This window comes from Nomascus leucogenys, chromosome 3 (genome assembly GCF_006542625.1).
Source record: "Nomascus leucogenys isolate Asia chromosome 3, Asia_NLE_v1, whole genome shotgun sequence".
Classification (NCBI taxonomy): domain Eukaryota; kingdom Metazoa; phylum Chordata; class Mammalia; order Primates; family Hylobatidae; genus Nomascus; species Nomascus leucogenys.
Window position 1 is genome coordinate 14,963,231 of NC_044383.1, and position 25,979 is coordinate 14,989,209.

The 25,979-nt window shown below is 46.3% G+C and overlaps 1 protein-coding gene across 1 annotated transcript; it reads left to right on the forward strand.

Moving 5' to 3' along the window:
• Window positions 1–2,229: 2,229 nt before the first annotated feature.
• Window positions 2,230–7,875, forward strand: PRLHR (prolactin releasing hormone receptor). Its single transcript, XM_003255016.3, has 2 exons — window positions 2,230–2,356; window positions 2,622–7,875. Exon 2 carries the CDS (start codon window positions 2,628–2,630, stop codon window positions 3,738–3,740), a length of 1,113 nt encoding a protein of 370 aa, XP_003255064.1. The 5' UTR covers window positions 2,230–2,356; window positions 2,622–2,627; the 3' UTR covers window positions 3,741–7,875.
• Window positions 7,876–25,979: the final 18,104 nt, after the last annotated feature.

Genomic DNA, 25,979 nt, shown 5'->3' on the forward strand with positions numbered 1-25,979 from the left:
AATAAAAAATATATATATAATACTGAGACTGGGTGCAGTAGCTCATGCTTGTAATCCCAGAACTTTGGGAGTCTGAAGCAGGAGGATTGCTTGAGCCTAGGAGTTCAGTCAGCCTGGGCAACACGGCTAAACCTCACATCTACAAAAAATAAGGCCAGGCACAGTGGCTTATGCCTGTAATTCCAGCACTTTGGGAGGCTGAGGCGGGCAGATCTCGAGGTCAAGAGATCAAGACCATCCTGGCCAACATGGTGAAACCCCGTCTCTATTAAAAATACAAAATTATCTGGGCATGGTGGCATGTGCCTGTAGTCCCATCTACTCGGGAGGCTGAGGCAGGAGAATTGCTTGAACCCAGGAGGCAAAGGTTTCAGTGAGCTGAGATCGCACCACTGCACTCCAGCCTGGCGACAGAGCAAGACTCCGCCTCAAAAGAAACAAATAAACAAACAAAAATTAGTCAGGCATGGTGGTGTGCACCCGTAGTTCCAGCTACTTGAGAGGCTGAGAGATGGGAGGATCGCTTTGGCCTGGGAGGTCGAGGCTGCGGTGAGCCATGATTGCGCCACTGCACTCCAGCCTGGGTGACAGAGTGAGATCTTGTCCTAACATATACATGTATATACACACACACTGGTTTTAGCTAAATTGATTATAACTCAGGGACCGTGAGCTTAGGATGGATAGAGGTGCATAACATTGATTACTTTTGTTCCAATATTTACTTTTTTTCTATTTGAGGGATGCATTTAAATTTGGAGGGCGGAATAAATTGCTATTAGTTTCCAGTCTAACTGGAATATCTGCAGCCACAGAGGACAAAGTACAAGGACTTATCAGAGAGGAGACAATGAAGCTCCATGCTCTGGAAAAAGGAAACAAGAGGCTGAGGGAATGAGATAGCTTCTAAGGAGGAAGCTTACAAAGGCCCCTCCTCCCGTGGCTCCTACCCTCTGGGCCAGGCTAATTTGCATTTCAATGAGGACTTAATACTACCGAAGATTTTGTGAAACGCCTAAGCTTCTCAAATGTTTGTTACGTTTGTTACCCTAGCTGAAATCTGCAATTACCAGTATTTTTTTAAAATCCTAAAATGAAGAGACGAGGCCTGTGGGTGTTCAGTTAAGGAGGGAGAGGGTCGACTCCCAGTCCAGGAACTATTCTGTGCTGGGAGAAGCAGGCAGGTACGGCACAGGTCGCGGGAGCCGAGAAAGAAAGAGAGAGAAAGGGTGAGCGGGGGAGTCGCTGGGCCAGACACTGAAGTGTGCCTGTGTAGAATAAGTGGCAGGAGAGCTACATTTTCTGACCCCGGGAGGTAAAAGGCGACGCCGTCCTTGGCACTGAGTGCGGTGACCCGCAAGAGAAGCAAAAGTCATGAGTCTCCGACCCCCAAGCCCCCGGCTCAGCTGCCTCCACTCCACCCTACTCTTCTCAGTCCCAGCCCAGAAAGCAGGCAGCGAGGCAGCTCTTTGAACCGGGCCAGGTTTCTTCCCCAAACACCTCGGATCCAGAGAGGGGCAGGAATTCCCTAATCCTTGTTCCCTGCCTCTCCCCACAGCATCCGCCCGAGGGGCGGCAGATCCAGCGGAAGCTGTCCGTGGTGCTGACTCCTGCCTTTGGCTTGGCCGGACCCGCCGCCCGCTGAGCGCGCTGCAGCCAAGCAGGGGGCTCGTGTGACGGGGCCGCGGGAGGGTGAGGGTCCTCAGGTCTGCGACCAGCTCCAGGCTCTGCTGTTAAATCCCAGCCCGAGCCCTCTAGCGTCTCTGCCCTCCACAACCTGGCCGCTAGGCAGGACCCAGCGCTTAAGAATGGGTCAGTCGTGCCCCTCTCAAGCCCCCAGCTGCATTGCAATCTCCCACCGCCTACTTCCTCCCCCTCTCCTTCCGTCCTAAGACTGCACTGGGTCCTCCCGATAGCCTGACGCTTCGCGCCTCTCCTCGGTCCTCCTCCACCGTGCGCTCCTCCGGAGCGTGACCCTCCAGGGGCCGTGCAAACTCCTGCAGTAGAGATTCGTCCTCTTCGCTGCTCTGGCCAGGTTTGCTGGCCCCTCCTCCCGTTTCGGATTCCATCCTCCCCACACTGTCCTCTTCACTACTTCTCTAAGCACCGAGCAGGGCAGAGCGCGCTCCACCCCCATTTTCCATACATGGGTGCTGGAGTGGGGGGCGGAGCTGAGGGGAGGCGCTCCCAGTCCCTCTCAGAAGCTGCTAGCCCACTGGGAACATTTGGATCCGTTCAGCTCCCGCGGAGAAGCGAGACTGGATCACCGACGTGGGCAGAGGACTGCCGGGGGCCAGCAGAAATTCTGCGCCTTCTTCCCGCGAGCGCTTTCCCGCCCTCCAAACCCCACTCCCAGGTAGGATCGCGCTCCTGAGTCTGCCTGCGTGGACTGCGAGGACCATAAATAGAGGCGGAAGCGTTTAAATAAGCCGTGTGTTCTAACCGTGCTTAGGTTTATTTTACAGAGGTGAGAGGACAGCACTTTTTGTTACTTTTGCTGTTGTTCTGTGGCCGGTTATTCCCAAGGGAGGATTCAGGCGATGGGGGAGGGGCGCGGCTGGTGTAGGAGGTCGGATGGAGAATGGGAAGGGAAGTGACGGACTTTGATTACCTTTGAACAGGTGGCCATGGCCTCATCGCCCACTCGGGGCCCCAGGGTTTCTGACTTATTTTCTGGGCTGCCGCCGGCGGTCACAACTCCCGCCAACCAGAGCGCAGAGGTCTCGGCGGGCAACGTGTCGGTGGCTGGCGCGGACGCTCCAGCCGTCACGCCCTTCCAGAGCCTGCAGCTGGTGCATCAACTGAAGGGGCTGATCGTGCTGCTCTACAGCGTCGTGGTGGTAGTGGGGCTGGTGGGCAACTGCCTGCTGGTGCTGGTGATCGCGCGTGTGCGCCGGCTGCACAACGTGACGAACTTCCTCATCGGCAACCTGGCCTTGTCCGACGTGCTCATGTGCACCGCCTGCGTGCCGCTCACGCTGGCCTATGCCTTCGAGCCACGCGGCTGGGTGTTCGGCGGCGGCCTGTGCCACCTGGTCTTCTTCCTGCAGCCGGTCACCGTCTATGTGTCGGTGTTCACGCTCACCACCATCGCAGTGGACCGCTACGTCGTGCTTGTGCACCCGCTGCGGCGGCGCATCTCGCTGCGCCTCAGCGCCTACGCGGTGCTGGCCATCTGGGCGCTGTCCGCGGTGCTGGCGCTGCCCGCCGCCGTGCACACCTATCATGTGGAGCTCAAGCCGCACGACGTGCGCCTCTGCGAGGAGTTCTGGGGCTCCCAGGAGCGCCAGCGCCAGCTCTACGCCTGGGGGCTGCTGCTGGTCACCTACCTGCTCCCTCTGCTGGTCATCCTCCTGTCTTACGTCCGGGTGTCAGTGAAGCTCCGCAACCGCGTGGTGCCTGGCTGCGTGACCCAGAGCCAGGCCGACTGGGACCGCGCGCGGCGCCGGCGCACCTTCTGCTTGCTGGTGGTGGTCGTGGTGGTGTTCGCTGTCTGCTGGCTGCCGCTGCACGTCTTCAACCTGCTGCGGGACCTCGACCCGCACGCCATCGACCCTTATGCCTTTGGGCTGGTGCAGTTGCTCTGCCACTGGCTCGCCATGAGCTCGGCCTGCTACAACCCCTTCATCTACGCCTGGCTGCACGACAGCTTCCGCGAGGAGCTGCGCAAACTGTTGGTCGCTTGGCCCCGCAAGATCGCCCCCCATGGCCAGAATATGACCGTCAGCGTAGTCATCTGATGCCACTTAGCCAGGCCTTGGTCAAGGAGCTCCACTTCAACTGGCCTCCGAGGGCACCACTCGAGGTCAATCTGGTGCTTATTCTCAGCACCAGAGCTAGCTAAGCCAACATAGGGCAACATTTCCAGCCCAGCCCTCTTGTCCGGCTGTCTGTCTTGTCCTTGTGTCTTTGTAAAATGTTAAGCGGGCTTTGGTGAGAGTCTTGCTCTTTGCTTGGGGGAGGCCAGAGAGAGGGAAGAGGATTTATTATTTCTTCTTTATGCCCTTGAAGGACAAACAAAACTTTTTCTCCACGTTCAGAAAAGTATTTCAGAACCACGATTGCCTTCCTGGCGTCCCCTCCTCCTGCTCGTTGGTGAAATGAACAATATGAATGGGATTTAAAAGGAATGCGTTGGGCTTGGTAAAGATTTTCAGTTTGCCTTTAGAAAAAGGACCCAGCTGAGAGGACCCTGATATTGCTTAGTCCATTTGAACCCTGGCTTTCCTAGAATTTCAGGTAAATATGTATTAAAAATCTACATCTAGGATTTCAGCATTTCCTGAATAAGACCTTTATATGCCAAAAGGGTTTTCGTTTTAAAACCACTTGAGTTTATAGTACAGAAACACCTACAAGCTCCCTTTAGAAAGGTCTTGCTATTGTTTCTCCCCTTTCCTCCCCAACTACTATTTAAAAATGATGAGACGAATTAGTCAATGAAGAGACAGATAAAGAGGAAAAGGTCCAATTCACTTAAGAGGTCATTTAATTGTACCTAAGGACAGATATCCTCTGTGTATGTGTGTTTGTGTATGTGTGTGTATGTGTGGGTACACATTCAGTGTTTGCCACAAAGTGGGCACTCAAATATTTGGTTTTCTGAATACTCAATGTAAACTGTGTAGCGTGGCATTCTCTTGCAGTCTGTAATTGCTCACTTGCAACAGATCAACAGCTGTCATCTGACTGCTCAGCACCTGCTCTGTAGTGATTCTTGGAACATGATCAACCCAGAAATCGAGGACTGGCAGAAGTTTACTTAAGGACAGAACGGAAGAATAAGCTACCACCCACACGATGTGTAGATCAAACACTAATTACTTCCAGGGTTAAGGGAACAGGTGAAGACTGTGGAGCATGATACCAGGCTGATAATCATCACCTCAACCTCCTGTGAGTTCTGTAAATGAGGACAAGTGCCTTGGGACAAAGGTCTCCACACTGTTAGAAGAGCAACTTGGGCAGTGAGGGCAGGGGTCTTGGGAAATGATACATAATATCCAGCTGTCAGATCAGCCTCTGTGTTCCCAGTAACTCAGTCACCATCTGTAAGGTTCAACTGCTTTCCCAGCTCACTGAACACAAGAATCACTGTTTCACTTCCTCCTGCTTCTCTTGTTCAGAAATAAGCTCACTCATTCATTAAAATGTGCCCTAAAAGGAAAGGAAAGAGGGATGATATGGGAATGACAAGGGTTTAATCCTATTACATTCATGTCAACAACCACGGTGGGAGTGGGAGTGATCACGATTGGGCTGGTTAGCATAGGAATCTTTAGTAGTTACAGGGCTAGACTTTTTGCACACAGTAAAGGGTAGGAAAGGCTGGTTTGGGAGAAAGGAAAAGGCAGGCAAAGATGGGTGTGGAGGTTACCTCTGGCAATGGTGCTAAATGAACTTGAGCTTCATCCGTGGATTGGAGAACAAAGAACCTGTGTGCTAATAGTGCAACCCACCCCTGTCCCAGATGAGCTCATCTCCCAGGCATCCTGAGGACTGGCTCCTGTGCTTCCAGCAGCTATATTACTTGGGAGGCTCAGGGCCAGACATTTCTCATTTCCTCAGAGAGTTCCTTTGATGGTCGTGTGTGGAGAGTGTAGATGGTAGAGGGGAAGGAGAGGGATTATTTGGGGAGGGATCTGATTCATCGTCGGCTCTTTGTTGGAAGGTTTGAATCACTGGTTCTCAGCCCTGGCTGCTCCTAGAATCACCTGGGGAACTTTTTTTTTTAAATTGATGTCTGGTTTCTCCTCCCAAGAGTCTAATTGATTTGAGATGGTGCCTGGACACTAGCATTTTCCAAAGCGCTTCAGGGGATTTTAATGTGCAACCAAGATTAAACACCTTAAGAATTATCCTTTCTAGGGCCGGGCATGGTGGCTCACACCTGTAATCCCAGCATTTTGGAGGACCGAGGCAGGCAGATCACAAGGTCAGGAGTTTGAGACCAGCCTGACCAACCTGTTGAAACCCTGTCTCTACTAAAAATACAAAAATTAGCCAGGCGTAGTGGCACATGCCTGTAATCCCAGCTACTCGGGAGGCTGAGGCAGGAGAATTGCTTGAACCTGGGGAGGCAGAGGTTGCAGTGAGCTGAGATTCTGCCAGTGTACTCCAACCTGGGCTACAGAGCAAGACTCCATCTCGGGGTGGGTGGGGGGGGGGGTGGGGGCGGGAATCCTCTTTCTAATGAATCTCAGAAACATCCAAATGAAGTTTCAGTTGCACCTGCCAAAGGTGTTAATAATTTGGAGTTGAATTTGACAGTGTTACATGTCATACTTAGAGAATAACTCTTTTAGTCTTCAGGCAATACCAGCTCAATCACAAAGAGGCAAACTATTGAAATCAGAATATATAGGGATTCGTTCAACAGTTTACTTACATATTTCTTATGTATCAGTCCAATCAATTCAGAAGGAATATCATCATTCAACCTTAGGTCAATTGTATTAGAAAGTTACATACCATGGCCAGGTACCATGGCTCGCATCTATAATTCCAAAACTTTGGGAGGCTGAGGGGGGAGAATTGCTTGAGCCCAGGAGTTCAAGACCAGCCTGGGAAATATGGCAAAACTCCATCTCTACAAAAAATAGCCGGATGTGGTGGTGCACACCTGTGGTCCCAGCTACTTGGGATGCCAAGGCAGGAGGATCACTTGAGCCTGGGAGGATCACTGGGCTGCAGTGAGCTGTCATTACACCACTGCACTCCAGTCTCAGTGACAGAGCAAAATCTAGTCTCAAAAAAACAAAAACAAAAACAAAAAACAACAAAAAACAAATTTACATACCAGGAATTATTTTAAATCCTGGTTGTCAGGGTGTTAGAAAAAGTGCTCCCTGATTAGCTTAAGTTTATATCAACTATGAAAAACAAGCATCTCCATTAATTACTAGAAAAGTTGCCACTGGTTTCTGTCATGCCTACAACTTAAGTTTGAAACACTTATGTGGACTTATAAAGAGCTTAAAGAGGTTGGAGAATTAGATTGTGCTTATAAACATCTTTACATATTATGAAAATCAGCAACTGAACAGCAATTAATTCTTACAACATCTGATATCTGTTGTGGACTAGTTTATAAATCAAACCGAATTTCAAAAAAATCAGAGGTGAGTCCCAGAGAGAACTGTGTAGGATTGTAGGTAGAATATTTTATTTAATAATTCATTTTGGTTAATATCAAGCATCTAAGATGCATACACAGTCCTCTTCCTGCAAGGAGTAATACAGGCAGTCAAGCTGGGAACTGAGCCAACTTGGTACTTGGCAGCAGCCCTTCTCAAGGCTGATGGGAGGTTCTGTAATCCTCTTTGCAAGCTTTGTCACCAGGTCTCACTTTTGGCAGCCAATCAATAGATTTATCTCGCTAAACTGGCAGAAGAGTGTTTCAATGTATGCTCCAACAGCTACCTGGAAATAGCAATTGTGAGAGATGCTAAGGTAAGGATATTCCAGTTCCTATAACCGTCTGATTTTTTGTCCTTGTGAATTTTCAATCTGCTGTTTTACTGGGATAGCTAAGTTCCAGGTTTATTTTCTCAGGTAGGTTCACCCACGACCTCTGTCCTGTGGTTTGCATTCCCAAACATCTATTAGTCTTTCAAATGCAAGGCACAGAACTAACCTCAAGAATGTGGCTAGATCTGGGAGTGAACACAGGGCCTGTCCCTTACAGACGAGAGGTCAGGAGCACCTTTGTTTCCCAAGGCAGGTTCTTGATTGATTTACCTCCATGTGTTGATATCTTTGCTATGTGTATAAAATGCATGTGTTGCTGAATCACGTGAAGCTCTACATGCTGGGGTTTATACTGTGTTTGACATGTTGTGGGAGCTCAATAAATACTAAACCAGTTGCACAGTCTTCAGCCACAGGATTGATAAACCAAGCCAGTTATACATATGGGGTAACTACACAACCTCAGGATAGCCAGAGTCAAAGCAAGGATAAATCATGTCAAGGAAAACATGCTACTCAACCTAGATTTGTCAACTCCACCTTATTCCAGAGATGAACTGTTCATTTTGGTCTTCTTTGACCCCCTGCCCCCAACCTCAGTAAGGCCAGCATTTAAATATATGGCACCAAGCTCTCTACTCCGCAAGACAGCATATGCCTAAATCCACGGGTCCATCAAAATGAGAGTAGGGAACTTCATGCCTAATTTCTATACCATCATATATTGGAGAGTTATTTAAATGTTAGCATTTTATCGCACATTTCTCACATATAATTTGGGAAGGTCTAACAACATCCCACATATGGGTCTATAAGCAAAATCATGAGGTTTCTAAAATGTTCATGATGGAGTCATAAAAAAGATTTTTCAGTACACCTAAAATACCACCCAAAAATTGACATATGTATACCTTTTCAGCGACCCATTTATCCTACAGAGTAAAATAGTATACAGATGTGGGAAATGTAAAATATTTGGATGGATGAGAGTTGCAATCTTGATTGTTAAGACTATACATTTTCCAGTCTTTGGAAACAGAAAGCCTTATTTTGAAAACTGGGCATGTACACTTCTCACAGGTTTTTGAATTGTTTTTCTTTGCTTTTAACACAATTCCTCTCCTTTTCCACTCTTTATTTCTCATGCCTTTTTCTGCTACTTTTTCATATTATCTGTGTCTCTTCTCTAAGCCCCTTCTGCCTCAGTGAAGGGGAACTGGTGGGATTCAAGCATCCATCTCCTGGTCAGTCACTACAAAATGAAAGATGATGGCGAGAACTCCTGGCTAATTCCACTGGAGAAGGCAGTCTGCACCAAGCTCCTAGAAGGCTGCAGTTTATTGTATTTCCCACCCACTGTGGGGTCTTGGAGTTCACACAATTAGTCATTTTGCGGTCAAACTCCAGGCTCAGGTGGACAACAGGAGTTTGCATAGACTCTCCACAGGGCTCTCAACCTGTTAAGTCTCACAGAGAGCTCTCCAGAGGAGCCTAACGATGAAAGGTCAAATGTGTTTCATTTTTATGTTTGGTGCTGGAGTAAAGAAACTGGAGTCAAAAAAAGCAAAGGAGAAAGAGTCTCTGCTTTTAAGCATTCTCTGCCTCTCTCCCTCCCTCAGCTCTCACAATATCCTCTCCTTAACTTGCTGATGACTAAATCCCCTGGTCTCAGGACCCATCTCCTCCTTCTGAAATGACATCCAGTGAAAAATGGAAAGCTATACTGTGAAACCCCTCCTTGCCCCATAGTTATTGCCAAGCAATGAAAACACCCTTTTGACCTGGAAAATATTAAGACTCCAGGTTTGAGCTCTCGGTTAGCAGTCAGGCACTGGGCTTTCCTCCCTAGCCTAGACCACAATCACCCTGGTGGGTGGCTGGGCACGGGGCTGCTTGGCAGGTGCTGGGCTCCCCATCCAGCCCTGGCATTATTGCGTCACCTCGGTCATTGTTTTCTGCGCATCACCTCCAAGTTCAAAGCAGCACAAACCACCTATTTCGCGTGATGGGGACTCAAGGAGTCCTTTGAACTCCTTGCTAGTGGAAATGGTCGGGACTAGGGGCAAAGAGGGAAGGAAATTTGCAGGTCAAGATGTAGTCTCCCCGCAGGGCTCTCCCAGTGGGGCTTCTAGAGCAGCAGTTGCCTTTGCTTTTCCAGGGTGTGCAGTCCCCACAGCCCCTGGCTAAGTCCACACGCACTGAAAGCCGAGGTTCCTGCAACGTGGTGAATTCACACTTTACGTTTTTGGAAGAGGAGGAGTCAGCTGGTGAAACCACAGCAGCCCAGAAGAAAAGCCAAACCCACCTGTTGGTCCATTGTCCCAGGCAATTCATTGATCTAAAACTAGGCCTGCTGAATAGCAAAGACAGCTGTAGGGTTTTTTTTAATTACAAAATCAACATTTTTTTCTTTAAGTAGTAAGTGAATATTTCCCACCTGTCTTCCCTGGGGGAGTTAACAGTTTGTGCTTTTCCTTCCTAGGCCCTTCCAGGAGCATTCACAAACATATTCACAGTTTGTATTTTACTAAAATGCGATTAAACTACATCGTTGTTCTGTAACTGACTTCCACATCCCTCCTCTTAAAATTATATCAAAGAAGACTTCTATGTTGGGTCATACTCATTCTGACTGGAGAGGAATCCATGCCTGGGTGGACCACTGTTCAATCATTTTTCAGCCAGTGAGTGGTGTGGGTTAGAAGAGACAAATCTGAACTTAGAAGGTGCCCTAAGCCCTGCAGGAAATGCGGAGGAGTCAAAGTCTAATCACAGCCACTGAAAAGCTGTCCCTCTGTCCCTGGAGGGCGAGGTCCTCCTTGAAGCCCTCCCAGAGACCAAAACCATCTGGGTGAGGGGGTGGGACTCCTTCCCCTTAGCTGCTTCAGATCCTGCACAGCACCCCACCAGGGCTGGGGCAAGCCCACCAGCTGTTCTCTGGCAGACAGCAACTGGTGTCTATGAGACTCTGCCAACCCAGGGTAGGATTTTCCCAGGAGTCAGGAGCATGGTAGGGTCCCTCTTCTAGCCATGAATCCACATGGGCACAGGTCCATGAAGAGTCAAATCCTTCACCTTATTTGCCCACAGGCAAGCATTTCAGCAGGGCCCTTAATACTGTTGAGGTTTTGTCAACAAAGGTGAAGGTGAAGGGTAGGGAAATATGAAGTATGGTGCAGGAACCAGTAGCTACTACAAGCAGAGGAGCTGTCATCTCTCAATCCAGAGACCAGAGGGCAGGGAGGAGTTGCTGAAACTCCCAAGGGTGGAGTCATTTAAAGGAGACTGTCTCCAGAGGAGCAGTAGTGTTAGGTAGAGGGATGGGGCCAGCCTAGGATAGAGGGTTGAGCCAGCCTGGAGTGGAAGGATGGGCCAGCCTGGAGTGGAGGGATGGGGCCAGCCTGGAGTGGAGGGATGGGGCCAGCCTGGGTGGAGGGATGGGGCCAGCCTGGGGTGGAGGGATGGGCCAGCCTAGGATGGAGGGATGGGGCCAGCCTGGGATTGTGGGATGGGCCAACCTGGGGTGGAGGGATGGAGCCAGCCTGGAGTGGAGGGATGGGGCCAGCCTGGGGTGAAGGGATGGGCCAGAACAGGATGGAGGGATGGGGCCAGCCTGGGATTGTGGGATGGGCCAACCTGGGGTGGAGGGAAGGGGCCAGCCTGGGGTGGAAGGATGGAGCCAGCCTAGGATGGAGGGATGGGACCAGCTTGGGATTGTGGGATGGGCCAACCTGGGGTGGACGGATGGAGCCAGCCTGGAGTGGAGGGATGGGACCAGCCTGGGGTGAAGGGATGGGCCAGAACAGGGTGGAGGTATGGGGCTAGCCTGTGGTAGAGGGATGAGGCCAGCCTGTGGTGGAGGGATGGGGCCAGCCTGGGGTGGAGAGGTTGGGACAGGCTAGGATGGAAGGATGAGGTCAGCCTGGGGTGGAGAAATGGGGCCAGTTGACTTCTGTACTAAGTGTCAGAAAGATGATACATAAACCATAAACAAATGCCATGTGAATTCAATGGTGGGGCTGTTCACATATGACCCTGGCAGTCAGAAAAGCCTTCATGCAGGAGGTGACATTTGAGCTAGACTTTGAAGGATGCCTGATGAGACAGAATCTCGTTCTGTCTCCCAGGCTGGAGTGCAATGGCACGATCTTGGCTCACTGCAACCTCTGCCCCCTGGGTTCAAGTGATTGTCCTGCCTCAGCCTCCCGAGTAGCTGGGATTACAGTTGTCCAACACCATGTCTGGCTAATTTTTGTATTTTTAGCAGAGACAGGGTTTCACTATGTTGGCCAGGCTGGTCTCGAACTCCTGACCTCAAATGATGCATCCACCTTGGCCCCCCAAAGTGCTGGGATTACAGGTGTGAGCCACGACCCCCGGCCAATGCCTGGGATTTTATGTAATGAAGAGAGTAGTGGCAGGAGAGCATGCTATGGGCAGGGTAAGGTGGTTAGCAAAGGAAGGAAAGGGTGAGGCCTATTTGAAAGAGTGCAGGCTGTGCTTACGAGACAGAGTGGTGAAAAGTTGGCTGAAACTAGATTCAGGAAGATTAATAATACCAGCTAGGTTTGCTGAATTCTTACTGTGTGTAAGGCACAGTGTTGTACCTTACATTGCATCACTTATTTCTCAGTGCGTTAGGAAATAGACATTCTCATTGTTATTTTTATTTTACAGATAGGAAAACAGACATTTAGAAAAGTCAAGCAATTTGCCAAGCTCTGATGTATGGGAGGTGGTGGAGCTGGGATTTGGTCCAAAGCCTGCCTTCCTAACCACTATAAAGTCCTACCTTGAGTTTCAACCTAAGGAGTCTGGCTCTTCTTGGGAGGCAGTGGGGAGCCAGTGAAGGTTTAGGGTGAGTGGGAGATAAAAGAATGACTTGTTTAGGAATGTACTCTGGGACCTAATGCCGGCAAAAGGGAAAGTGTGGAATGGGAAGGCAGGAAGTGGGGAAATACATTAAGGAATTATTGCATGGTCCAGGAGAGAGAGAATCAGGACTGGAAGTGGGACAGTTTAAGTGAGGATGAAGAAGAGATAGGTGGAAAAGGGCCTTAGAGAATAATTAGCATCATATCTGAATGTCTTACCTGGTTCAACTTTTCACAGTTGCCCCAGGAAGAAAAGGTAGCATATGGGATCTAGGCCATAGATGCTCAATACCCACGTCAATCAGGAATGCTTTCTGTAGGAAGTAACAGAATACCAAACTAACCACAAGGCAGAAGTCCTAAGGTTCTTTATCATCTGATTTACAAAGAAATCTGCAGGTGGGTGGGTTTCAGGTCGGCCCAGTAGCTCAATGGTGTCATTGAAGACTTAAAATCTTTTTCTGTCTTTTGCCCCCATTCATCCTTAACTGCTTCACCTTTATCCTCATGCTGTTACCTCAGGTCTTCAAAATGGCTGCTAAAACTCCAGATACTCATCCACATCCGAGGCAAGAAGGAAGGGGAAAGGGAAACACCAGCAACTCTCCCTCAATGCAGGAAGGCAGAGGCCTTCTCAGTTGCTCTCGTTATATATCACTTGCCAGAACTGGGTGACATACTCCTAACTGAAAGGGAGGGAAAGAAACCCTTTTACGCCTCTAAAATGGGAGGTTCATACTGGCCATTGGGTTATCTGGCCCACAGGACTACCACAAGTCCAGGGCAGCATCTTCTTCAGGCCTTGTTCCATATTCAAGAGCCCTCGTTTCATATTCTTCCCAAATGAGAGGGAACAAACACGTGTCGGGTTCTGAAAAGTGGCAAATTGTAACTTGGGGAACATGGGCCTGAGTAGTCGCTGCTCACTAATGGCTTCCAGCCAGGCCTGCCAGTGTTGTGATTCACATTTTATGAGTCATCAGCTGTATCTTAGCAGATAGCTGCTAGAAAGTTGAAGTTAATTTCTTTTTAAAAAATGTCGTAGGGTAATCATAAAGCATGGAGACTTAATGGCCATGAAAATGGATGAAAAATAACATAAAGATACTTGATGCTAAAGCATAACTGTGCTCACTGCTGAGATTTTTCCACCTTTTTTTAATGTTATTATGCTATTCCTGCTTTTATGCTTCCAGATTATGATAAGAGGGAGGGTTGTCTACATGCTCCGTTGCCAAACTCCCAAATGCAGAACCCTGGTCATTTTAAGGCAATTTTGAAGTGTGGGTTTCCCGCTCTGCCCAACACATGGGTCCCTGCACAGATGTTGGCATTTGTTACAGCCCCTTTGGTCAACCTTCCCTGAGGGCCAGGGGCTAGTGTGTGCCTGCTGTATACTCTTTGTAGCTCAGAGTTCAGAACTTCGAGTTTTCTGAGAAGTTGCCAAAGTCAACCTCTCTTGTTTTGAGGTGTAGTCACATTGAATCTCACCAGGCTCAGGATTCTGTGGCAAAGTCCCCCACAGAAGAAGACCATAGGAGGGCATGGCTGTTCCCTAAGAGATAACCTTGAGGTGACACATGGCCTCCTCCTCTTAGGAACCATGGGTAGCTCTATCAGTTCTAAATTTGGCCTGATGCTTCTGGAATGCTGTTTAGAATAACACCCCATTTCCTACTGCAGCACCTTCTACCTTGCTCTCCTCCTGGAAGAAGAGATCCTTTCCTTCAGGTCTCAGCTTAAATGTCACCTCCTCAGAGATGCCCTCTCTGACTGCCTCATTTAAAGTGCTCTGGCCTCTTATTCTTTACTTTGTCTCCTTGCTTTTTCTCTTCATGACACTCATCACGATTTGTCATGACACACTGGTCTGTCCTCTGTGAGATGTGAGCTTCGTGGGGGTAGAGGCCGTATCTGCTTTCTTCACCCATGTATCCCCAGGGTCCAGCGCACTTCCCTGCAGTGAGCCAGGCTGTACCCAAGAGGGCTATGACCGCAAGGTTAGTGCCTCCATCCATGGACTGGGCATAGGCTTTTGCAGGGGAATTTCCATTACGTTCCCAGTGTTGTCTTTGAAAGTACCCATAAAGGAATGACTTGTGCAGGAATGTACTGGATTTCCCTTCTCGTTTTTCTCATTTAGAGGCTCCCTTAATCACACAAGTATGAGGTCAGAGATTATGAAACTTCAAATAGCAAAAACAAACGAGTTAAATGACTTGCTTCAGAATGCAGGTACCATTATCTGATTTTAATAAATTGAAAGGCTCCCAAACCTGGCTGTGCATTGGAATCATTTGCACAGCTTTTTAAAAACACAGGTTCCTAGTACCTATCCGAGACCTACTAGATAAGAAACTCTTGATGTGAAACTGTATATTTTCAAAATGTCATGTTTGGGAATCAATTAAAAAAATGTTGATGTAGTGAACATGTTAAAAATAACAAGCTTGGCCGGGCATGGTGGCTCATATCTATAATCCCAGCACTTTGGGAGGCTAAGTCGGGTGGATCACTTGAGGTCAGGAGTTCGAGACCATCCTGGCCAACATGGTGAAACCCCATCTCTACTAAAAATACAAAAATTAGCCCGACATGGTGGTGCGTGCCTGTAATCCCAGCTACTCGGGAGGCTGAGGCAGGAGGATCGCTTGAACTGGGAGGCAGAGGTTGCAGTGAGCCATGATCATGCCACTGAACTCCAGCCTGGGCGACAGATTGAGACCCTGTCACAAAATGAAACAAAATCAAGCTTGCTAGTAGACACATCCCTGTGTTATTGAACCAGAATTCTAGTAGCAAATTGGCCTAGGTCACGGGGCGGGTGTTTCTCAGGTGCCTCAAATATGTAAGGTGCAATCTTCTTTGGAGCATTTTCTTGTCCAACTTCAAGCAAGAGATGAGAACTCTCTGAGGGTGAAGTTAGCCCTGTAGGTGCCTCAGGGCTCTATGCTCTCTCCAGGAACTGGGGGCAGCCTGGTGGGCTCAGGAGGATGCACACAGTGGGTGCTCGGGGTCCTGCTGTCCTTGCTATGCAAAGGCAGCACAAGGGGTGGGCTGATGTTTCTTCCTGAGATTCCTACTCCAAGCCATGCTCACACATCTTCAACACCAACAACAGCCCTGCGGGACTGACACTGGTATCCCAGGTTTACAGATAAACAGACTGAAACTCAGAGAAGTCATTTGTCCACAGTGCAGTGGCACTGAGATTTGAATCCAGACCTGTCTGGTCCCTAAACCCCTTTCTGTTACATTGTCCTACCTCACACAATGGACATATTAATAATAATGACAAACAATAATAGTAATAATAACTATTGAAACACACCTGATAGCAGTAGCTTAAGCACACCCTTAGAATGACCACATGGCAGACGCACCTGAATGTGTGTTCTGAGTTAGGGAGCCTGGGTGTGGCCAACCTGGAGATTCATTCCTTAGCTATTAGGAGCATCCGAGCTCCTGATCAGACATCTTATTGAAAATGTACTACATACTAGGCAGTGAAGTATTTTATAGATAGAAACTCTATGAGGTTGGAATTATGGATATCCCATGTATCTCTTAGCTTTGGCTGCATAAAAAACCACCCCAAAACGTAGTGGCTCATGTGTCAAACCCCTACCCACTCCAATAAGGAAGGCACCAGGTTCAAGAGACTGAAGAAGAGACCCAGAGCCAGCAAATGAGACATGGGGTTTTATTAGGGGCTTACATACAGGGGAGAGAGTGCAGTGGTGGTGGGCTGGGCGGGATAACTGCCTTACATACAGAAACGGCCTAGTGGTGGCGGGCTGGACACCATAACTGCAGAGCCCTTGGTAGTGGGCTGAGCAAGATAACCACCACCACTTGCTAACAGCCTGCAGTTTCTCTAGCATTTTGACTTAACAGCCTCCCGTTAACAACCTCCACCTGGTAATCTTCGTTTAACCCAAAACTCAGGGCCTCAAATCCTCTGTATAGCCTGTATTTAATGGGACTGACCAGGGGCTCAGGTGCTTCTCATAGATAAGGGATGAATCTCTGGGTTGGCCTTGCCTGGACTCCCTAACTCAAAACACACACTCAGGTGCATCTGCCATAGGGTCATTCTAAGGGCATGCTTACACTACTGCTATCAGGTGTGTTTACTGTTCAGCTTAAATCAATAAAAAAAGTTATTACTCACAGTTCTGTAGGTCAGCTCGGCAGTCCTTCTGACCCTCTGGCTTTCTGTCTCCTGGTGAGTTGGCTGGGACTGGTTGACCTCACAAGTCCACCTACAGTGCCTTCACAAGTCTAGTGGTTGGCAGGCTACTGTATTAGGGACCCTCAGCTGGAACCACTCATCTCTTCCTCACATAGCCTCTCTTCCTTGTAGGCCAGCCTGGGCTGTTCACATGGTGGCAGGAGTGGAAGCTTCTAAATTTATCAGAGCCTAGACTTGGGACTCATACAACAATACCCCTGCTTTATTCTATTGGGCAAAATCAGCTACAAGGCAGCCCAGATTCAAGGGGTGGGGAAATAGGCTCCACCTCTCAAAGGAAAGAGCTACAAAATATTTGTGGCCATTGCCAATCTATGGAGACTTTACTTTTTAGGTCAGGAAACTATGTAACAGAGAGATTGAGTAGCTTGGCCACGACCATACAGCTTGTAAGTCAGCAGCAAAGTTGGGAATCAAGCTCAGGAAGGCTTCTCCAAAGCCCATATTCCTTCCCCGCTACCCTGTGCTGCCTCCCGAGAAGCGTACTGTTTCCTAACGTGTGTTGGGTTTTCCTGAACTGCGCTTTCTCTCTCTGTCCCCATTGCTTTGTGTTTGCCAGTATCCTTTGATGCCCAGACAGCTGGTCTCCTGGCACATGTTGTGCAAAGGCTGGCCTTGACACAAAGCTAAACCCACAGTGGGTCTCCCAAGCCAACCCATGCCCTCTGTGGATGCTGACCAAGTGAGTTCTGATATTCTATCATTAGATGGACTTCCCTTGCCTCCTTTCCTCTCCTCCTTTCCCTCCCTTCTCTCCTTACCCTCCCTCCCTCCTAAAATTTATTACCCGTATCTTTCTTCTGCCTTTGCTACTGGTTATTTTCCATTCCAATGGAAGGATGAAGAATGCTCTGGCTGCTTGAATGAATGCCCTACTAAATACACCAGTGCATGAGCAATTTATCAAGCCATTCTTGCTCAGGTGCCTATTATGATAATCAGCGGGTAATAATACTCGGGGGCTGCAGCTAAAGCCTGAATAGAAATCAGCCTGCCTGGACTAAGAAAAGAAAAATCATGGTAAGACTGTATTTATGTACCAGTTTCTCATGCTTATTGTCAAGGTAGTTAGGATGTGTGTCTTAATGAATCTGTTCATTAAGGGTGATTTGGTTTTGGGTTTATTTAACACTCAGCATCCCTTCCCTGTGGTCAGCGCACATGCTCAGAGAGCATAGTTCATTGTGTTGTTTTTTGACTGCAAACCTGACTCACGGTGAACAGGCCAACTCCTGGATGCTCGTAGCTGATGGAACAGAACCTAAGAGGAGCAGATACAGCCTTGCACTTCACAGCAATAAGGCTGATTTCTGCATTTGATTGTTGACTGTTATTCTGGGACATGCCAGGCACTGCCCACTTTACAGAATTCCGCTTGCTGCTGTGCCTGCTGGGACTTGGAGAAGATTGAGAGATTCCTGCTGGCTAGTCATGCTGTAAAATATCCTATTCCGGGCGGGGAGAGACTCTGACATACACATAGAGGCCAAGATCCTCAGAAGGACCCTGAGGGAACATCTGGTTCAATCCCCTCAACCAGCAGATGAGATGACTGAGGCCCAGAGAGGGTATGGAGCTTATCCCAGGGCACACAGCCTGTGTTAGTGACACAGCAGGAACATACATCAGTGATTTTGTTTCAGTTCTTAGTATCATTATTTTTCTGACTTTATAAATCATTCATCTTATTTTTAAACTAAACGATATATAAAAATATAAGGAAGACATGGAAAAATGGAAGTGGTTTGTTAAGCTCTACAAGAATATCACTGTGAGTTTATGCATGATCAGGCTTATTTCAGACACTGTTAAGAATAAAGTAGCCAGGCCGGGTGCGGTGGCTCACATCTGTAATCCCAGCACTTTGGGAGGTCGAGGTGGGAGGAATGCTTGAGTCCAGGAGTTTGAGACCAGCCTAGGCGACATAGTGAGGCCTCATCTCTATTAAAAAAAAAAAAAAGAATAAAGTAGCCGAGGAGAATAGAACTGGCAGATAATTGAATAGCAGATAGCCATCGACTGATGGATTTTCTTTTAAAACAATTTATTGAACACACTCAGCCTTTACAATGACAGCAGGTCAGTGGATTCAGTTCCCGGTAAAGCTAATTTAAAGCAAAGATGTCGATTTATACCTCACTTTTCCATCATGAAGCATGGGGCTGCACTGCTGGATTCTGGGACAAATAGAGAAAGGAGAGGGTATTGCGGGGACTCACTTAGGTCGAGTTCCCAAGATGCAAGAATTCTTTTTTAAACATATATATCTTTACGGTAACTTTTAAGAGATATGTATTAGTGTATGCATTTGATATTAAATAAATTTAGGTGCCAAGAGATGAGCTTATCTTGCCCAAGAATGACAGCAAGAAGCTTCATAAGCTTATTCCATAAGAAACCGGACTGGTCTAGTGGGGAGCACAGTGGGGATGAATGAATGCCACCTTCTTCCACTCTCTGTCTCCCTCAGATCAAGCTTAAAATTACAGGGAGGGAAGACATGATGGACTTGACTTTGTTCCCCTGGCCCACTTTATTTAAATCTCCAAGGATATTGACTTCTATTGGTAACTGGATAACAGCTGCTCCAGCCTTTGGCCTGTATTCCATCCTCTGTGGTTTAATCATGGTTTTCATGCCTGTTTTCTGACCCCAGGACAATGGTAAGTACCCAGAGACAGAGGCCATGTTTTGTCTCTTGTACCTCTCAGATAAGATAGCTTAGTATGAAAAAATATGAATGAGTAGGCGAGTATGTGAATGGATGTGTGAGTGAAGCATCTGAAAGAGGCAAGACACTCTTCTCCCTGTAGTCAGATGATTCTAGGGACATTTGTGCTTGGGGCTGCCCAGCCTCCATTGCCTCTTCCTGATGGAACTTCCACTTTCTTTGGTGGAATTAGCTCTTTCTCCATAGTTCCAGATAGATGGGACTGCAGTCAGGTTCCCTGTTCTGTGTGGCCACGGGAACAAAACCAGGTTAATCTCTTTGGACTATTATGCTAGAGAGCAGGAGAGTTAACATAGTCCAGGAGCAAAGCTACCAATGTATCTTGAATGCAAACTGATTTTGATACTTTTATTCTGATAAGGATGAAAAAGAATGCATTTGCCTGATAAAAGGCTATATATCACATATCAGAGGCCAGGTTAATATTTTATAGCAAAGATACCATATTCAGCACAGCAGCTGCAATTGCTTGGTTGAGTTTACAGCACTCCAATGCCATCTTCTAGCATCTGTCTAGTTTTTACAAGGTCCAGCCTTGTGAATAGAATGGAGTTAATAATCACAACCTCTCCATCTTTAGGTCTATAAGGGTGGCACTAATTTGTGCCATTCCCTCTGGGACACAGTATTGCTGTTGATTTACTGTTTTGGCCGGGAGAGGCTGTTTTAGAGTTTTTCTGAAGGCCTTCCCCATTCTGATAGCTCTTATCCCAGAGACCATGAAACTAATGTAGACATTATACTATCAAGTGAGTTTTTGGGAACCACAAAAATGAACACCAGGTGAATCCATAGACCCAGTAGGCCTACTGCGAGTCAAATCTGGCTGAGAGTTCATATATTACCTGGCCCCCATATACCCCCAACTATAATGGGGGGGCATGATGGAGCTTTAGGTCTCTAGGTGTCCATGCCAATGCATATCCCGTGCTGACAGTCCTTGAACTGTTTGGGTATTCCTTTTCCCTCAGTGAACAGTTGCCTAAGTAGATGGCTGTAGGACCTCTTAGGGAAAGACTGCGAGAATCACTACCATGTACACTTGCTCTGGTGTTGCTGAATCCTTCCTCCTAAGACCTATCTCTGCTTTAGTCAATGGATTCTGGGTCTAAAAATTGGCGTGGGTACAAAAACTGGACACAGCACCATGACTTTTTATTGACATGACCATTCTCAATCTCTGGATCAAAATTTTGGGTGTGTTAGCCCAGATATCCCTGTCCCATGCATCAGAATCCAATTCTTTCCCAGTGCGACCTTGACTGTAACAAGGTTAGGTTAAGAGCTTGGTTACCTCTGCAATAAAGCCTAGCTTTCGTCCTCAGCTTTCTCTGCCCTTTGGCAGCAGATCAGCACCTTCTTATATGCTCCCAGGAAAACTCTCTGGCTTTTACATGTAGCTTTAAGTGGCCAGGTAATCACTCTCAGCTGTTTGTTATTACTTTTTTGAGACAGAGTGTTGCTCTTGTCGTCCAGGCTGGAGTGCAATGGCGCGATCTCGGCTCATTGCAATCTTTGCCCCCTGTGTTCAAGCAATTCTCCTGCCTCAGCCTCCCACGTAGCTGGGAGTACAGGTGCCCGCCACCACGCCAGGCTAATTTTTGTATTTCTAGTAGAGATGGGGTTTCAAAATGACAATAAAGTTTAGCAACAGCCAACACCCTTTCAGCATCACCAGGAGCTATCTGAGCTTCACCATAAGTGATGGGGTCCACATGCCAGTTGCATGATTCCATACCAATGTGTGCTTTCTTGGACCATTCTTGGCACCAGTGATTGCAGGTTGGGTTACTCAGGAAGCAGATTAGAGATTAGCACATGGGGCATTTATTAGGAAATGCTCTAGGAATCAGTATCTGTGGAAGGGAAGGGAAGGATCAGGAAGGTACAAGGAGAAGTTGATTTCTTTTAAGTGTCAGTGGAGGCCTTAGCTGATCCTAGTGGTTGCTCTGAAGCTGGGATGATTCTTCAGAGTTGTTGTGATTTGGAGCAAGGAGCTGGGCCTTTATTTCCCAGCACCAATTTAGTTACTGGATGCAGGCTGTCCCTAAAAGAGACATGACCTTGGAGGAGGCAATTTTCTTTCTAATTGAAGCAATCCTTGAAGGGGGCTGACAGCTGAGAGTTGTCTCCTGCCAGCACTCCCAGCAGCTGGGGAATACATCCCTTTCCCTGAAGGCAGATCTGGGTGACACATCACAGTGTTCAGCACACTTTGTGTGCTCTACTAAGTAAAGGGACTCTACTTATCTTCAGATCCCCCCTCTAGTGTCACAGGAAAACTGGGAGAGGCATTGAAATTTCAGGAGTTCCTTTCCCTCGACACCATTCTCCATTTCACCATAAACGAAAGGAGCAAGCAGAATGGAAAATTTGTCTTGCCTCTATCTCCCTACCTCCCTAGAAGACAAAGCAAATATATTCAAATTTGTTCTAAGTAACATATTTTACCCATTTTTCTACACAGCTAATATGCACAGAGGAAGCGGAGGATTGGCATCTTTATGATGTTGAGTCTTTCAAACCATGGGCATGGTATGTCTATTTTGATCTCTTTTGATTTCTTTCATCAGTAATTTTCACCCCACAAGTCCTGTAAATGTTTTGCTAGATTTATACCTGAGTATTCAATTTTTTGAGCAATGGTACATAGTTTTTAATTTTAAATTTCATATTCAAGTTTTCATTGCATATATATATATATATGCACAATTGATTTTGATTTTTGTTTATCTTTTACCTGTTACCTTGCTGAAGTCACTTAATTCTAGGAGGGTGTGTGTGTGTGTGTGTGTGTGTATGTATGTATTCCCGGGATATTCTACATAGACAATCATGTCATCTGCAAACAGGGACAGTTTTAATTCTTCCTTCCTTTGTGATCTGTTTGCTTTGTATTACCTTTATTTCCTTATTGCACTGGCTAGTGCTTCCACTGCTATGTTAAATAAAAGTGGCAGGAGTAAATACCCTTGCCTTGTCCATAATGTCAGCTGTAGCTTTTCTGTAGATGCTCTTTATCAAGTTGGGGAAGTATCCCTCTATTCCCATTTTCCTGAGGGTTATTGTCATAAAAATGGGTGTTGAATTTTGTCAAATGCCTTTTATGCAACAGATGACATGATTATAAAATTTTTATTCTCTAGCTTGTTAACAAGGTAGAGTACATTGATTAATTTTCAAATACCAACCCAGCCTTGCATCTCTGGAATAAACCCCACTTGGTCATGGCGTATTTTTTTTATATATTGTTGAGTTATATCTGCTATTGCACTAAGAATTTTTGCATCTATGTTAGTGAAGGATGCTGGTCTGTTCTTAAAAAGATTTGTACTATCCTTGTCTGATTTTTGTCTTAGAGTAATACTAGCCTCATGAAATTTATTGGAAAGTGTTCTTCCTCTAGTTTTCTGAATGAGATTTGTAGAATTTGTATTAATTCGTCTTTAAGTGTTTGGTAGAAGTCTCCAGTGAAAATATTTGGGCCAGGGGATTTTCTTTTTGGAGAAGTTTATAAAAATTACAATTTCAATTTCCTTAATAGTTGTAGGGCTATTCAAATTATTTATTTCATAAGGGACTGGTTGTGGTAGTTTGTATTTTTCAAGGAAGTGGTTCCTTTTATCCAATTTGTTAAATTTATATGTGTAGAGTTGTTCATAGTATTTGCTTAGTATTCTTTTGACGTCTGCAGGGTTTGTTGTGATACACCCTGTTTCATTCCTGATATGTGTAACTTGTATCTTCTTTTTGTTTTCAGTCTTGCTAGATGTTCATACAGTTTATTGATCTTTTCAAAGAACCAGTTCTGTGTTTTAGGGATTTTAAAGTTGTTTTTCTGTTTTCACTTTTATTGATTTCTGCTCTTCTCTTTATTGTTGTCTTTCTTCTGTTTGTGTTGGGTTTATTTTGCTTTTCTTTTTCTTGATCTTTGAGGTGGGAGCGTAAACAGTTGATTGGGTAATTTTTTCTCTTTTCTAATGTATGTATTTACTGCCATAAATTTGCCTCCCAGCATTGCTCTAGCTGTGTCCCACAGATTTTGATGCATTTCATTTTCGTTAAGCTCTATGTACATTTTCGTTAACCATTCACCTTTATTTCAAATAGTGTTCCTTGAACATTGCTAGGGAGGGGTCTGTGAGGGCCTGTGCTCTAGGAGGAGGGATTGAGAAGGGTGGCTGTTCTGACTTTGCCCAGGCTGCTCAGTCAGAGCTGGCCTCATTCATCAGCCTTCCAGGGTTTGAAAGGGTGTGCTTGGCTTCAAACTAGGTGCTGACTAGGGGCTGTCATGGTCCCCTTGAACTTCTGATCCTCCCTTTCCCCAAAGTCAGTGCGAGGATTCATCCTAAGTTGTCTAATTCAAGATTAACGAAATTAAATCCTCAAACGGACTCAACTGTGCTGAGTTTGAGTGTGAAATAGAAACATTAAAATACAGAAACAGCCCTTCTATCTTGACTATCTGTTAAGGTCCTGCAATTAATACAACAAAAGCAAGTACTATTTTTTTTGGTGAATAGTAATATAATGATAGTAATAGTAATAATAGTAATAGTAATATAATAATAATAGTATAATAGTAATAGCAATTCCAGAGAGATGCCGTGATGGGGCCTGGCAGCCTGTTCCCTTCATAAAGACATGAAGTCTTCATGGTGGTTTTATTATCAAAAGATAATGTCTTTAAATGCATAAAATACTATGCACAGGTTTACAAAGGAAATCAATTATACTAAAACAGTTAATATATCCCAAGCATGGACTTTTTAATATTTTAATATATGTGTTTCTTTATTCCTATAGTAAATACACTATTTAGTGGCAGGTTGAATGATCACTGTAATATTGAAATAATCATTTGCATAAATGGTATTCTGAGAATTTGCCACAGTTGCAGGGTAATGTCAAGTGATCTGTGATTCCCACTGGTGACAGAGTCACTGGTTTCTCTCATACAACTCTGCTTTTTTGTCCACATTTATAATGGAAGGAAAGGACAGATTTTAGTTATAGATGAATGAAAGATAAAAGTCAATTGTTTTCTGATCCCAGTTCACAGACCCACTGAATTCTTAACCCTGGCTCACAGCCCCTGCTTTTAAGGATAAAATTGGTTATATTCTTAACCTCAAGCCTGGAGCAACAACAGCAAACCTTATAGGCAGAGATTTCTGGCAGACTTTAAAAAAAATCATTTGAGACCAAAAGCCCACAATGATCAATAAATAAGCTGATCAGGCAAGGATAGCCAAGAGCACAGCTGGATCTGATTAGGGGATGACAGGAAGCCAAGTTTCTGAGCCAAACATGGGATTCCTGCTACCCAGGACCATGGACACTGAGTCAGTCAAACCCTGTGAGACCCTGGCCTCTGCTGATCACCCAGGAAAGATGCATCTGAGAAGAGGGTGGGTCTTTGGCAATTCAACTGGGCAGAGTTTAGAAATAAGAAGCCTCCCCCACCCCTTCTAAAACCAGCCAATTACTCACTCTGTGCCTGTTCCTGCTGCACAAAAGTGATTTTCCTCTGAGGACACTGTGTTCTGAATTCCAACGTTCAGGGCCTGACTCCCAAACAATGGCTATCTGGGCAGCCTCAGATTGGTTTGGCAAATGCACCACAACTTCATAAAAGGCAGGACTGCATGGTGAAGCCCTTGGAGGACCAGAAAAGCTACATCTGCAGGAAAATGAAATAAGCACCCCAATTTACAAGTTACTAATTTGATCCTATTGGTCTAGGGCAGGCCTGATGCAATTTGAGGGGTGGTTAGAAGTTTCTTTTGCCTCATTCCTTGCTTTTCTATCCTTTTCATTAAAGTAAGAAATAACTGTGTCTCACATTTTAATGAAAAGGAGTGGCGGGAACAACCAGAGGTTTCTAAAGGAAACTGAAATAATAGTGCAGTTGCTAAGGAACAGGCTGGACAAGTTAATTTTGTTGGCATAACATCTCCTCATTATTTAATCTTGTAGTGTATTCATTTCATCCATCTGCCACCATGCCACTGAAGCCAGGAAGAGCTGCTACTTGCAATGCCAAGGCTGAGGACAGATCTGTCCAAACCCCTTATAAATTTCAGCTGTCAGAGTGAGGTCCTGAACTTTGATTTTACTGCTGGAGAGACCACCCCCTTCTATTTTGGGAAGAAAGCTGTTGAGGGGCCCACCACTCTGTTCTGCCAGAGAAACCTCTTGTATACCCCAAAAGTGGCTCTGTATCCCTGCTGAACATCAGTCAGCTGGCGTGCTTTTGCAAAAGACCAATGTCTGGGCCCCAACCCCAAGGATTCTAATTTAATTGCTCTGGAAATGGGGTCCAGGCATGATTTTTATAAAGCTTTGCTAAGTGATTCTAATGGGCTGCTCAGGCTGAGAACCACTGATTTATAGAATTGCTACCTTTCCACTCCTGTGTCTCATTTTGAAATGAGCCAGAGCATCTCAGAATTATTATTCTTTTGGTCATTTTCTTATCACTTTCTCCCTATTGCATAGAAAATTGTAAGTATGATAATGAGTTTTTAAATGAGAGCCTAAAGCCAGGGTATGATCTTTTGGAGTCCAACCGTCTTGTAAAGCAGGCATTTTAAAATTATCCCAATCTTACAGAAAAGGAAACCAAAGCATGGGGAGATTGAGTGAC